This window comes from Trachypithecus francoisi, unplaced genomic scaffold (assembly GCF_009764315.1).
Source record: "Trachypithecus francoisi isolate TF-2019V2 unplaced genomic scaffold, Tfra_2.0 Lachesis_group1, whole genome shotgun sequence".
In the NCBI taxonomy this organism is placed as follows: domain Eukaryota; kingdom Metazoa; phylum Chordata; class Mammalia; order Primates; family Cercopithecidae; genus Trachypithecus; species Trachypithecus francoisi.
Window position 1 is genome coordinate 106,393,551 of NW_022681454.1, and position 15,382 is coordinate 106,408,932.

The following is a 15,382-nucleotide window of genomic DNA, read 5'->3' on the forward strand; positions in this document are numbered from 1 at the left end:
CTTGGCCTCCCAAAGTGCTGGGATTACAGGTGTGAGCCACCACACCTGGCCTAGTTTTTGGGTTTTTTTGAGGCATTTCATTTTGAATCAAATTCACATGTATTTCTAAGCCTTATCCCAATATAGCTTTTCTGTATCACTCATGAAAGAAGCATAAAAAAGAACTTCAAATGCACATACCTCACTCCTATCAAAACTTTCATCTGCAGCAGAAAGCTGACTATCTGAAATTACATATTTCTCAGTTTTTAGAATAATTATTTCTGGAAACGTTGTCATGGATGCTACAACTAGGTATAACTTATTATAGAAAAGGAAGATAGTATGACCCAAAGCAAATTCAAAAATTTTAAGTTTTATTTTGCATACCGAATGAAAGAGATTTTTTTAAAGGGAGTGATTTCCTCTTGGGTATTATGTTTATTGCTCTAGGGTCATTTGAAAACACGATGCTGATGAGATTCACTTTTCTAGTATAGGTATAACAACATTACATTTATAAAAATGTGAGTACTGGTAGCTATAAGATTTGCGACAGATAAATAAACCTGTTCATCTTGAGTTTATACACATGCAAGAGAACTGAGGCAAAAGGATTGTCTTAGGCTTCTCCTGTGCCATTCTAGGATTTATGAAATTAAACTAAGTGGGTAAATATAGCCCTCTAGTGGTTCCGTTTTATGCTTACACTATTAACTTTGGTGCATCTAAGCATTTCTCTAATATTTACTGATTTTAAGAAACTGAGGAGAATCAGATTTTAATAATGTTAATAGCATAAAGAATATGGGGAAAAAGGTAATAGGGATACCTTATCATTCTAAGAAAATATGTTCAGGTTAGTTTTCAGGTTGTAATGTGATAATCCAGAATATTTTTATTCTGTACTTTACAATGCCAGTGATTGAATTCAGATGCTTTGGCAAAGTATACAATGATTACTATCAGATAATATTAATTACTCATGTGCATATCAAACTATAGGGGAAGTTAACAGGTGGATGGTGGAGTTGATCATGTTATATCCATGCTATGAAATACATAGCTACTAATAAATTAGACTATTAGATTCTGAGTTTATTGACTTGGAATTTATAATACAGCCTTAGGGGAAAACAAGTTGCATTATATATATACACATATATACTTATTTTTCCCCTCATTTTATTCATACAGGTGGAGGAAACCTCAAACACTTGTATGAATATAGGTATAAGCAGAGAAAAACGTAAGAAAGGATATGCACCAAACAATACTGGTAACCTTTAGGAGAGTGAGATTTGGAAGTTGGAAGGAGACTACTTCTTTATCACTAATATTTAAATTGTTAAGAAAAAAAAAGGAGCCGACATGGAAAAACTTGAAGGGTCAACAGAAAACAGGGACTTTAATCCGAATAGTTTTAGAGGACTAAGGCTGGCTCTTAATTTCCAGCAGAAATCAGTTAAGTCTGATCCTATACTGATTTCCTGAGTTTGTTTATTGTTTAAATGGGATGTGTGTGCTTGATAATCTCCTTAGAAAGAAGACTGATGCCCAAATAGGTTAAAATGTGTGGTGCTTGGTATTTCTTTTTGTTTTGCTAATAAGCTTTTCCCTTATTCTGGGAATTAAAATCCCTTCCTCTTTAGTCCAGTTAAAGCTGTTAAGGGAGGGCCTCTATGAAAAGGCCTTTCTTTGAGATCTCTAAGTGGAAATGATTGGTCCTGAAAAATCTTTCCTCAGTAGCTGTAAAACTGTTCATAATTATCGAAGGCTTATTATGAAGGGTGTCTCGGTATCTTCCCTCCAGAATGCTAAGAAATAATTTAGGCAACAGTTCAGACTCTAAAAATGAAGATGGCTCGGTCTTTTCACAGACTGAACACAATATTGTTGCAACTTACTTGATTATGGCAGGTATGGATGTTTAATTAACAGTTGTCTGTCTTTAGAATAGGTGAAGAAAGGCAGAAGTTTTCAGCATAAGGCATGCATTGTTTCAAGTTCCATATTATTGGCCAACCTCGACAAGTCATTTATCCTGACTTGGCTTGCTCGTTGGTAAATGAGGATGATGATATTCTATTTCTGGGCTGTAAAGATCAAATAAGAGAATGTGGGTGAAAGAATAAGTGAAAACATTGTTAGTGATGGCTATTGTCACAGGTTATTTTGAATTTTGATAAATAACATAAGAGCAGTGAAGTGAGGCTGAGAAAAGTTTTCTATGTAATAAATAGTTCTTTTATAAAAATCTATGTATTTGGTTACTGCATTGTCAAAGTTTTTATTGGAGAAGAGTATGCACCATGGCAAAAATGTATTTTTAGCATCATTTACTAGTCTTACATATAACCCTCATATTTTTGTTCTTGGTGGTAGAATTTAGCTAAGGACTTAAAGGTTCTGGAAAGAAAAAGTCCTAAGAAGACAGAGCAGAGTATATTGTCATTGAGGACAGAGTCTGAAAATTCAGCTTGTTCCAGAATGCTTATTGGAAAACTCTTGAGTTTTGGATTTCATCTTTTAGTATATTTGCAACTGTGAGCAAGTTTCTTCTCCTTTTTGTTCTTCCATTTTCTCATCTGTAAAATAAGCATAAGACTAAGTTACCTGTCATGATTGTTATAAGGAGTAAAATTAAGTGACACATAAGTGCCATATAGTAGGTGTTGAACAAATATTTGTTTCTTTTTCCCTTTCCTCCCCACATACTCACTGATGTAAAGGATTGTTTGCAGAAAAAAAGGGATGGGGGAATGACAGTAGAAACTTTTTATCTTTTAATGTGTCATTGAATTGTGTAACTTTTGTATTGAGTAATCACTTAATTTTCAACTTTAATGAGTTTTAGAAGTAACTGTTATATTGAGTTCATTGTTTTTTGAATTGACTTTTATAAAAATTTTCAAGCATATTCAAAAGTAGAGTGAAAAGTATAACACATCATCCTATACCCAGTTTATAATTATTTAGTTTCTTCCTTATAATTCAGCGTATTACTTCTAGTGCTAGAAATTGATCTCCTCAGTTAAGTTTTGTGATTTTAGTGACATGTTATCTTGTTCATTTGAATACCTCTGTATGGTAAGTACTAGACAAGTTCTAATTTTTTTGTAATTGCAAAAAAGGCTGAGAAAATCTCATAACAATTACATGGAAATACCTTGTATACAATGTTTGGTTTAGTTATTTGTAGATGACCAAAAAAAAAAAAAAAAAAAAACCAACTCAAACTATCCTGTTTTGATCTGGTTACAAAATTAGCATGCAGAAAATATTCTACTTAGTTCTTATCTCCGTAACAGTAATAATAATAGTAATCTTACTACTGCTACTAATGTTATCATTTGAATACTTGCTATATACCAAGCACTGTTGTAAAACCTTACACATACAGAATAATTCATCCTTACACTAATTCAGTAAGTTACTCTTCAGTTTTATTTCTCTAGTTTATATAGATGAAGAGCTTAGGAAACTTGTCCAACACACACATCTACTAAGTAGCTACACCAGGATTTGAACCCAGGCATTTTGGTTCTACAGCCCTCACATATAAATCCGAGTCAGCTTTATCAACGTATATACAATGAGTGTGTGTTATTTGCTTCTGTTTCTGGTGGATCCACTGAAGAAAGCATATCTGACCTCTTTATGCTTTTGTTCTGCCCCTGTATCAAGCATCTATTTTTCTTTAAATCCCCTAACTTTCCTCCTTTAACAAAACTCATGTAATCTCGCAAATCAAAACCGAAACTATGAGGAAAGGGTGTAGTGAAAGCATTTATTTCATTTGTTACTTTTACCAAGAGCCTATTTAGATTTTTTTGTTTTTTATTTAATGGTTAATTTGATCTTTCATTTAGATTTTGGCTCCTATAAACTGTTACAACTTCCAGTGCGACAGATGTTTTGTTAATTTATTGTGTCATTGAGCCCTCTCCCTTTCCCCAATTAAGGCTGGGAGGTAAGAGCACATGGTGAATTTGAGGATCTGAAATAAATCATTATGGATGAACTGTAAAATGAAGGGTAAGAGATAGATTGAAAAAGATGGCTGAGTACCAGACAGTGACGAGCCATGTAAGTATTAAAGGTAACAGGGAGTCACTGAAGCGTTTGAAACGAGAGTGACATGATCTGATTTGCATTTTAGAAATGCACTACAGTGGTAGCTAAGAGACCACATAGGAGGCCATTGCAGTGATTCTGAGGAGGGAGTAATGGCAGTGAGGACAGAAGGAAGTAGATACATTCAAGAGCTAGAAGGTGGAATTGATTGGATGATGGGATTGTGGGAGAAGGAGAGAAGTATCGAAAATGATGCCTAGGTTTCTTTTTTGAGCTACTGAATAGATGGTGATGCTCTTCATCAAGAAAGGAACACACTTGGGGAAGAACAGGTTTGAGACAGGAGAAAAAAATCTCTCAGTTCAATTTGAGAGGTGTTCAATAAAAAGCTGGACATATGGGTTTGAGTGTCTGGAGGCTGAAAAGTATCAGGGTATAGCTTTGGGTATGAAGAAATCACTCAGAATATGTGTTAAATGTGAAAAGAAAGGGGTCTAGGACAGAAGGTTGGACAATGCACATATTTAATAAGACACAGATGGAGAAAGAAAGGCCAGGAAGTAGATCAAGAAGAGTCTGTTGAAGAGATTGGATGGAAGTCACAGAAGACAAGAGGGAAAATGTTTCAAGAGTGAAGGAGAAGTCAACATCAAGTGCTACTTAGCATTTAGACTGACTGTCAGATGGGACTTAACTAAAATCTAACGACTAGGTGATCTATTATATACCCATTAGAAGACCTACAGCTGTGGAAACAAGGCAGCGTGCTTGGTACAGCTGCAGAGAGAATAGAGAAAAGGGCTAAACTGCTTACTTCATACCCCCCATTATTTGTAAGACTCCCAGAATTATAGTCCCTTTGTTCTGGTTGTGTACTTGGTAGGCAGCAATTTACTGCACCGTTTTTATCTAACTTTAAAAACAAATCATTGAATTTGTAGCTAGCCCACAAAGTCTTCATTTCATTAAATTCTTTGGAGTATGTCTTGTATACATGCTACAATCCTAGATGCTAAAAATGGGCCAAAGAATCATCAAATTTTCTGTCATTGTGTTCTAATTATCTTGAAGGAATGATACAAATTAAGCAATATGGGTTTTAGTTGTAGCCCACTTATTAAATAAATAAAGCTGTATGTCACATATTCAAAAACCACAGAAATCATGAGGAGCCTGAAATCTACATGAAAAGACTAGGAAAAGTAACAGTTAAATTATATAGCGTTACATAAGACTAAGTTAATCACAAGCAAGTAGTTTGGAAATTGAGGGAGGAGAGGATAGTGTGGGTAGGAGAAGGCTTAGGGGCTTGAACTGGATGGCATTTGGATAGGCAGAGGGAAGGAGCAGGGTGCTCCAAGTGGGAGAAATATGAGTCAGGCATGGTGTATCTGGGGAAAAACTAGAATGGAGAGTTCACTTGACAAGTGTAGAAATGTGCTTCTAGAGAATGACAACAGATTGAGGCAAAGAGCCTGGAATATCAGGTTGGGACATTTGGATTTTTATCCCACAGCCAGTGGCGAATATTACAAGTTTTTAGGAGGAGAAGAACCATGGTTAAGTCTATGTTATAGCAAGCTGATTCTGCCAGAAGCAAGGAGGGGGAAAGAACAGGAATCTGGAAGTTTAGTGTAACAGGCTAAGGCAGAAGTTCTGACTGAAGTGCCGATATATGATAAAAGTTTTTACTGAGCTGATATTGTTGTATGTTGGTTCTTGGAAACTGTCCCTCTCTGACAATAATTGGGGATCAATCACCAAGTAATTCTTTCTCAACGGGGAACTCTATTCCTGCTTGTTGCACAACCCTCCTTTAGTGTCTAACAATCCAGTAATGATTCTAGCTTCTTGACTGAAATCTACTCCCACCCCACGCCCTCCCACCCCTTTAGGATCTAGTACAGCCCATATCTGGCGTATGCCCTTTACAGCATGTAGGGGATGTTAAACATGCACATCCAGTACACTCAACAGTATTTCTCAGTGTAAAATAATACAGTGGCATTCTGGTTAATAAGTTTAGTTATCCGTCTACCTCAATGCAACCAGTCTGGGGCACTGACAACACTGAGGTTCTGGACCTGCAAGCAAAGAGTCAGAAACTTAATTAAGGTGGTATCAGCTGTGAGGCTTCTCTATGGACCAAAAAGCTGGCTCAACTTCCTCTCTGGATAGACAAGTCTTATAGTATGCATTCTTCTATTGGGGTAGGGGTGTGCTTGTGCGTGTGTGTGTGTGTCTGTGTGTGTCTGTGTGTGTCTCTGTGTGTGTGTTGGAATGAAGAATTTGGATATGTTGAGTTTCAAGAAATACTGGAATAGTCATATAATCTTACATATGGTAGATGCTTAGTAAATGACAATGAGTTGAATGAAAAATAATGTGGAACTGGAACTTGTGTCATGGCTGAAAATAGTGACAAAAGTGCTGTGAGAATAGAATGATAATTGAAGCTTGAGAAAGGCAACTATGGAAAAAGAAGAGTCCCAGGCCCCAGGAAGGAAGAGGAGGAAGTTAAGCTGCGAAAAAGAGGGTATGGTCCATCATATATTTGTCCTAAAAATCAGCAGGAATGGTATGAAAGCCAGTGAAGGAGTTTCAAGGACAGTTCACTCAGTAGCGATGACATTAAAACCAGCCTTCAGTGCTGCCTTGTACAATTGGCAGATTCTTTGTGTTTTAATTTTCTCATTTCTATTTCACAGAAGGGATGTGAAGATGTTACAGTTTTAAGAACAGCAGGAGCTCTTCAGATAAATGAACTAAAATAGATCTGTTATGTTTTTAAGGGGGCTTAAATATTTCATTTTGAGTCTACTTTGAAACATTCAAATTAAACAAAATGCATCATATTTTTGTGTGTGTTCTCAGGTGTGATAAGTATTCTCAGCAACATAATAGTTCTGGGCATCTTCATTAAGTACAAGGAACTTCGGACACCCACAAATGCAATTATTATTAACCTGGCTGTTACTGATATAGGGGTCAGTAGCATTGGCTATCCCATGTCTGCTGCCTCAGATCTGTATGGAAGTTGGAAATTTGGATATGCAGGCTGTCAGGTATTGGAGATCATTGGAATGAAAGCAAAACAAATAGATCAAAGAAATGTAAATTTAAATGTCTAAAAAAATCCCAAGAGTTTAAATCGAAAAAGATATTGTAGGATAATGGACACAGTGCTTTTACGGAAAAGAACTTCAGAAGTGACTAGGAATATATTCTTTAATAAGAGAAATAAAACCACCAACCATTGTTATATTTTCAAAATTGTCCCAACCCAAAGGAAGAAACAAACAAAACACCTAGCCTTCAACTAAAGAAGAGTGCTGATTTGCATATTCAAATAAAAATTTGCATGTTGCAAATTGAAAAAGAAATACCCTGCTTTCATCTGAAACAATATTTAGTGATTTAATCATATTATGGAAGATAGTTAAGCCACCATGTTGTTGAATGTTTTTCCTATAGAAAGTCCTCCATGACAATTGTTACTAAATGTATTTGTTATTTTTTACTAAAAAGGAAATGAGTTAATATTAATTTGCTTTAAGATAGTAGGCAATTATTACTTTTGGCCTAATTCTTTTAGCGGTTTACTATCATAAGCTAAAAACTATAGAGAATTAAATGAAAGTAGTAGTGAATACTGAATATCCACGTAAGTACCAACCAGTTTTGTTAAGTCTTACTGTTCCTCAATCTGTGCTTCAGATTGTTTTCCTTTTTAAAGACATAAAACTATACAGATAATGATGAAGGCCATTGCATACCGTCCTCAATGTTATTCCTCTCATGAATGTTTTCCTATCTTATATATTTGCACATAAACCAGATACTGTCTGAATACTTTAGGTTTTGTGTAAATGATATAACATTGTTTGCATTATGTGATTTCCTTTCATTGTTCTATATTATGTTTTTGAGGTTTATCCATGTTGATGGATATGGCTGTAAGTCATTCATTTTGATTGCTATACAATATTCCATTTTATGAACATAGCCCAATGTACTTTTTCATTTTACTCTTATTGGACATTTGTTCCCATTTTTTTTTCTATCACAGGGAAGGCTTCAATAAATGTTCTTACATACGTCTCCTTATGCAATATATGAGTTTCTTTAGACACATTGCCTAGGAGTGGAATGGTTTAAGTTGTAGAGAATGTTCATCTTCAGTTTTATCAGAAGTAGCCAAATTGCTGTCCAAAATAGTTATTCAAATTATGAGAACATCTATTACTCCACATTCTCCTTAATACTTGGGATTATCAGACTTTTAAATTTTCATTTTCAAGAGTGTGAAATGCCATCTTATAATCAGTATTTCTTTGAATATTTATTGTGGTTGCATGTCTTATGTTATAAACATTCAAATGCCAGTGGGCTTTTGTGCATACCCCATTCATTCTGGCCATTTTTCTATTGAGTTTGTCTTTTCCTCCTGTTGAATTGCCCATCTTCTGAATACTAGTCTTTTGCTGGTTTGTGGTTGTTCTGCACTCTGTTCATAGAGTGTTGTAAAGAAATTTCACTGTAAGTCTTAAAATTTTGAAAAAAGTTCATTTTAGTTAATGAAATTACAAAATACTTTCCATAAATTTTTATTAAACTAGTTATAATTTGACAATGAAGATGTCTTTTAAAGTAGTAAAAAACATTTAGTATATTTGAGATATATTCTAACAATGGTACAAAAATCTAAATGTTTCTTGGGAGGGTGTTTAGAATGGTAGAGTATTTTTAATTTTGGTTTTCAGGTTTATGCTGGATTGAATATTTTTTTTGGAATGGCAAGCATTGGATTACTCACTGTCGTGGCCGTGGACCGATACCTTACCATCTGCCTTCCTGACATAGGTACAACACTTTTCTCAGCTTTCTTAATGAATCAATTTCTTGACTAATGATCACTCAATATATATGCTAAAATATAAACCTAATGGTTTGTAGTTAGGGTCAGTTTTATTTCTCTGGCAATAATTGTTCAAATGTTTCAATGGCTTCCTGTTGTATTTAGAATAAAATCCAAATTTCATAAGGTCATTCACACTTTGAGGTATGGACCAAGCCCAAAGTGAGGTCTTCGTATCCACTGTTTTGCTAGGTCTGGAAAGCTACTCTTCCTGCTTATCCTCTGACTGATTCTTTTCTCATTTAGGTTTCAGCTTAAATGTCATTTTTTTCCAGAATGTGAACTTATGTAGATAGGCTTGGTAAAAAGGGAGAACATATTTGTTACTTTTATTTGGCGTTGCATGCATGTTTTGGCTCCTAAGGCCCACCAAAGTGCTCTGTAAAGAATCTACTTGATAACACTTATGAATCAAGCAAGTTTAAAAAAGTGAGTCCCATTAATGGCAAATGCTGCTAATATTTCCTATGCTTGTAGGGAGAAGAATGACCACCAACACTTACATCGGCATGATTCTGGGAGCCTGGATCAATGGCCTGTTTTGGGCTTTGATGCCTATCATAGGGTGGGCTAGTTATGCGCCAGATCCTACTGGTGCTACTTGTACCATAAACTGGAGGAAAAATGATAGGTAAGAGAGAAGTTTACACTTTATAATCAAATGCTTCTAGTGTAGACATTTTCTCACCCCTTCAAATTTAAGCTCAGATCATGTGTTCCTCATACAGAAGGTGGCAAAGTGCTTCCTCGGTAGTGATGATGTGATTCTAGCAAAAGTCGGAATTGAGAAAAGTGACTTATGCTTGTTTGCAAGTAAAGGTCATCCATCTCACTGTGTCTCCTTTACCCCATTCCTTCCTCCCTCCCCTGTGTTCTCTCTTAAAGCAGCAACGCAGGGTACCAATCACCCTTCCAATATTTGCACATCTCAAAGGTAGGATCATGAGCAGGAAAAGGGTTAGTGAAGCTAGATAGAGTGTGCGGCTCTGGCAAAAGCCCAGGCTACCTCCCTGCTGTCTTTTCAAGATGGTCTGGTGTCCAAGCACAGTCTGAGAACTGCATAGCAAAAGTATAGTCACTGCAAAGATTTACCTGCTAGTTAGTGAGGCTTCTATATATTTTCCAGGAACAAGAGGATAATTTAGTTCATTAAAGGAAATGAAGGATGACTTAAAAACAAACAGAAAATTTCTAAATCTCAAACCAGATCTAAATCTAAAATTTTTTCTGCAGATTCAAAAAGTAAAGGCTGGGCACAGTGGTTCATGCCTGTAATCCCAGCACTTTGTGAGGCTGGGGCAGGAAGATCACTTCTGCCCAGGAGTTTGAGACCAGCCTGGGCAACATATTGAGACCCTGTCTCTCCAAAAAAAAAAAAAAAAAGGTGGGGGCAGACATTTAGCTGGCTGTGGTGGTACATGCCTGTGGTCTCAGGTACTTGGTAGGCTAAAATGGAGATTGAGTTGAGCTGGGGAGTTCAAGGCTACAGTGAGACATGATTGCACCACTGTACTCCAGCCTGGGTGACCAAGCAAGATTCTGTCTTGAAAGCAATTAAAAGTAAATACTTTAGACTTTATAGGCCAGATGTCTCTATCACAGCTCTTCAACTCTGTCATCGTCCTGTAAAAGCAGCCATAGCCAGCATGTAAATGAGGGCACATGGCTGTGTTCCAATAAAACTTTATTTACAAAGATGAGTGATAGGCTGGAATAAGCCTACAGTCCATAGTTGGCCAATTTCTGGCCTAAATGAACTAAAAGTCAAATACACTTCTTAAACTATTTATCAATACAGTGACTACCAATATTATTTTTAATAATTATCTCCTCTTTCCCCTTTCCCCACTTAGGACATTAAATGAGCAATCATGATTGCCTTTTCTTATTTTCAGATCTTTTGTGTCTTACACCATGACGGTTATTGCGATAAATTTTATTGTGCCCTTGACAGTGATGTTTTACTGCTATTACCATGTCACACTATCCATTAAACATCACGCTACCAGTGACTGCACTGAGTCCCTCAACAGAGACTGGTCAGATCAGATAGATGTAACAAAGGTAAGAGGTCAACATCCTTGGAAAATTGTTGTCATGGAGCTTTTACTCACTCACAGTTGAAAGAGTCCCTGGGACCACCGCAGTCTTCTCTCCCTCATCTCCATCTCTCACTTCCCAGATCTTTCTTCTGTGTTTGCTTCCTTATTTTTTATTTTTTTGAAACGGAGTTTCATTCTTATTGTCTAGGCTGGAGTTCAATGGCACGATCTCGACTCACTGCAACCTCTGCCTCCCGGGTTCGAGTGATTCTCCTGCCTCAGCCTCCCGAGTAGCTGGGATTACACACGCCTACTGCCATGCCCAGCTAAATTTTTTGTATTTTTAGTAGAGATGGTGTTTTACCATGTTGGCCAGGCTGGTCTTGAACCCCTGACCTCAGGTGATCCGCCCACCTCAGCCTCGCAAAGTGCTGGGATTACAGGTGTGAGCCACTGCACCTGGCCACTTGCCTTCTTATTTCTGAATCATATGCTGTTTGCTCTTTTGGATATATTTTTGGCCATCATCCTTGATTTCCTACTGTGGATGATGAGGATTTATTCTCTTACATCACCCACCTGCCCAACTCCTCCTCCATACCTTTCTCCCTCCTTATCTGTCAGTATAATGTTAACAATATTTGGTTAGCTAAAGAGGCTCTTTCTCTGCTCTCAGTATGTTTAAACACACCACAGATGTGATGAACCTTATCCTCTTCTTGGAGCCATCCTCCTGGTTCCCTGGGGCCTCCTGCTCTGCTTTGAACTGATTACTCCTGAGGACCGCTGCTCAGAAAGCCAACATCTTCAGGTCTCCTTTCATCATCAGCTCAGGATGCTTTCACCTCCTTCCAGGGTCAAATCCCCTGTTTTCTGGAATGCTTGTTTTCCTTTTCTTCCCCTTCTTGTTCTTAGTTTATTTCCTCTGATTTGGTGGAGCACATTCTTCAATTAATTCCTGAAGTTATGGGAGAGGTAATATTTTTAAGACTTTGCATGACTGAAAATGTCTTAATTTTACTATCATCTTGACTGACTGACTGCCTGGTCTAGAATTCTAGGTGCAAAAGTAATATTCAAAGAGTTTTGAAAGTATCACTCTGCGTCTCCTAGCTTCCAGTATTGCTGCTACAAAGGCTGATGGCATTCTGGTGGTTGATGCTCTGTGGTGATCTGTGGGTTCTCTCTGGAAGCTTATAGGATCTTCTCTATGTCTCTAGTTTTCTGAAAATGTATACTGATGTACCTTGGTATGAGTGTTTATCCAGCACTGGGTACTTGGTGAGTTCTTTCAGTGTGGAGACTCCCATCTTCCTCTTCTAGGAGATTTCTCTTATGATTTCTCTGATGATTCCAGTCCCTCTGGTTTTTTCTCTTCTTTTTCCCTGGAATTCCTTTTATTTAGGTATTTAATTTGCTAGATTTATCTTCTAATTTTCTTAAATTTTCTCTCCTATATTGTCTATTTTTGTTTGTCTCTTTTGTGGTGGTTGTTTGTTTCTTTTTGTTTCTACTTTCTGGGAGATTTGCTCAACCATATCTAGGTCTAGGATAAGGGTGAGGATAGTGAAGGCCAACCCTTGGGTGCAAAATTCAAGTAAGCTCCAAAAAACTCATTAATTAAAAAAAGTGGCTTAATCTAGTACTTAAAAAAAGGTAAAAAATTGTGTTGACCAAAATAGAAATTTTAAATAAAAACAGGATCTGACCCTGCACTTATCTAATTCACCTGATTCACCTCCCCCTGATCCCAGCCTGATAATATCATACAACCTTTCTATTACATTTTTAACATTCTACTCTCACTTTTACAGATAGGGTAAAAACCATTAAAAATAATTCCAACTTTTATTTTAAGTTCAGGGGTACATGTGCAGGATGTGTAGGTTTGTTACATAGGTAAATGTGTGCCATGGTGGTTTGCTGCCCAGATCATCCAGGTATTAAGCCCATCCATCCATTAGCTGTTCTTCCTGATCCTCTCCCTCCTCCCTCCCTCTACCCTCTGACAGGCCCCAGTGTGCGTTGCTTCCACCATGTGTCCATGTGTTCTCATCATTTAGCTCCCACTTATAAGTGACAATATATGGTATTTGGTTTTCTGTTCCTGCACTAGTTTGATAATGGCCTCCAGCTCCATTGATGTCCCTGCAAAGGACATGATATCATTCCTTTTTATGGCTGCATTGTACCACATTTTCTTTATCCAGTCTACCATTGATGAGAATTTAGGTTAATTCCATGTCATGTCCATGATTGCTATTTTGAATAGTGCTGCAATAAACACACATCTGCATGTGTCTTTTTTTTTTCTTTTTTTTTATACTTTAAGTTCTAGGGTACATGTGCATAACGTGCAGGTTTGTTACATGTGTATACTTATGCCATGTTGGTGTGCTGCACCCATCAACTCGTCAGCACCCATCAATTCATCATTTATATCATGTATAACTCCCCAATGCAATCCCTCCCTCCACCCCCCTCCCCATGATAGGCCCCAGTGTGTGATGTTCCCCTTCCCGAGTCCAAGTGATCTCATTGTTCAGTTCCCACCTATGAGTGAGAACATGCAGTGTTTGGTTTTTTCTTCTTGTGATAGTTTGCTAAGAATGATGGTTTCCAGCTGCATCCATGTCCCTACGAAGGATGCAAACTCATCCTTTTTTATGGCTGCATAGTATTCCATGGTGTATATGTGCCACATTTTCTTAATCCAGTCTGTCACAGATGGACATTTGGGTTGGTTCCAAGTCTTTGCTATTGTGAATAGTGCTGCAATAAACATACGTGTGCATGTGTCTTTGTAGTAGAATAATTTATAATCCTTTGGGTATATACCCAGTAGTGGGATGGCTGGGTCATATGGTACATCTAGTTCTAGATCCTTAAGGAATTGCCATACTGTTTTCCATAATGGTTGAACTAGCTTACAATCCCACCAACAGTGTAAAAGTGTTCCTATTTCTCCACATCCTCTCCAACACCTGTTGTTTCCTGACTTCTTAATGATTGCCATTCTAACTGGTGTGAGATGGTATCTCATTGTGGTTTTGATTTGCATTTCTCTGATGGCGAGTGATGATGAGCATTTTTTCACGTGTCTGTTGGCGTATGAATGTCTTCTTTTGAGAAATGTCTGTCCATATCCTTTCCCACTTTTTGATGGGGTTGTTTGTTTTTTTCTTGTATATTTGTTTGAGTTCTTTGTAGATTCTGGATATTAGCCCTTTGTCAGATGAGTAGGTTGCAAAAATTTTTTCCCATTCTGTAGGTTGCCTGTTCATTCTGATGGTAGTTTCTTTTGCTGTGCAGAAGCTCTTTAGTTTAATGAGATCCCATTTGTCAATTTTGGCTTTTGCTGCCGTTGCTTTTGGTGTTTTAGACATGAAGTCCTTGCCCACGCCTATGTCCTGAATGGTACTACCTAGACTTTCTTCTAGGGTTTTTATGGTATTAGGTCTAACATTTAAGTCTCTAATCCATCTTGAATTAATCTTCGTATAAGGGGTAAGGAAAGGATCCAGTTTCAGCTTTCTACTTATGGCTAGCCAATTTTCCCAGCACCATTTATTGAATAGGGATCTTTTCCCCATTTCTTGTTTCTCTCAGGTTTGTCAAAGATCAGATGGCTGTAGATGTGTGGTATTATTTCTGAGGACTCTGTTCTGTTCCATTGGTCTATATCTCTGTTTTGGTACCAGTACCATGCTGTTTTGGTTACTGTAGCCTTGTAGTATAGTTTGAAGTCAGGTAGCGTGACGCCTCCAGCTTTGTTCTTTTGACTTAGGATTGTCTTGGCAATGCGGGCTCTTTTTTGGTTCCATATGAACTTTAAAGCAGTTTTTTCCAATTCTGTGAAGAAAGTCATTGGTAGCTTGATGGGGATGGCATTGAATCTATAATCACCTTGGGCAGTATGGCCATTTTCACGATATTGATTCTTCCTATCCATGAGCATGGTATGTTCTTCCATTTGTTTGTGTCCTCTTTGATTTCACTGAGCAGTGGTTTGTAGTTCTCCTTGAAGAGGTCCTTGACATCCCTTGTAAGTTGGATTCCTAGGTATTTTATTCTCTTTGAAGCAATTGTGAATGGAAGTTCATTCCTGATTTGGCTGTCTACTTGTCTGTTACTGGTGTATAAGAATGCTTGTGATTTTTGCACATTAATTTTGTATCCTGAGACTTTGCTGAAGTTGCTTATCAGCTTAAGGAGATTTTGGGCTGAGACGATGGGGTTTTCTAAATATACAATCATGTCATCTGCAAACAGGGACAATTTGCCTTCTTCTTTTCCTAACTGGATACCCTTGATTTCTTTCTCTTGCCTGATTGCCCTAGCCAGAACTTCCAACACTATGTTGAAT

At 37.3% G+C, this 15,382-nt stretch overlaps 1 protein-coding gene across 1 annotated transcript in view; it reads left to right on the forward strand.

Annotated features, from left to right (window-relative positions):
- RRH (retinal pigment epithelium-derived rhodopsin homolog) overlaps positions 1 to 15,382 on the forward strand; it is a 22,653-nt gene continuing 7,271 nt past the window's right edge. The window contains exons 1-5 of the mRNA XM_033214985.1: positions 1 to 1,899; positions 6,931 to 7,121; positions 8,820 to 8,919; positions 9,452 to 9,605; positions 10,870 to 11,038. Coding sequence (XP_033070876.1) covers positions 1,794 to 1,899; positions 6,931 to 7,121; positions 8,820 to 8,919; positions 9,452 to 9,605; positions 10,870 to 11,038 — 720 coding nt within the window. The 5' untranslated portion in view covers positions 1 to 1,793. The remainder of the gene's footprint in view (positions 1,900 to 6,930; positions 7,122 to 8,819; positions 8,920 to 9,451; positions 9,606 to 10,869; positions 11,039 to 15,382) is intronic.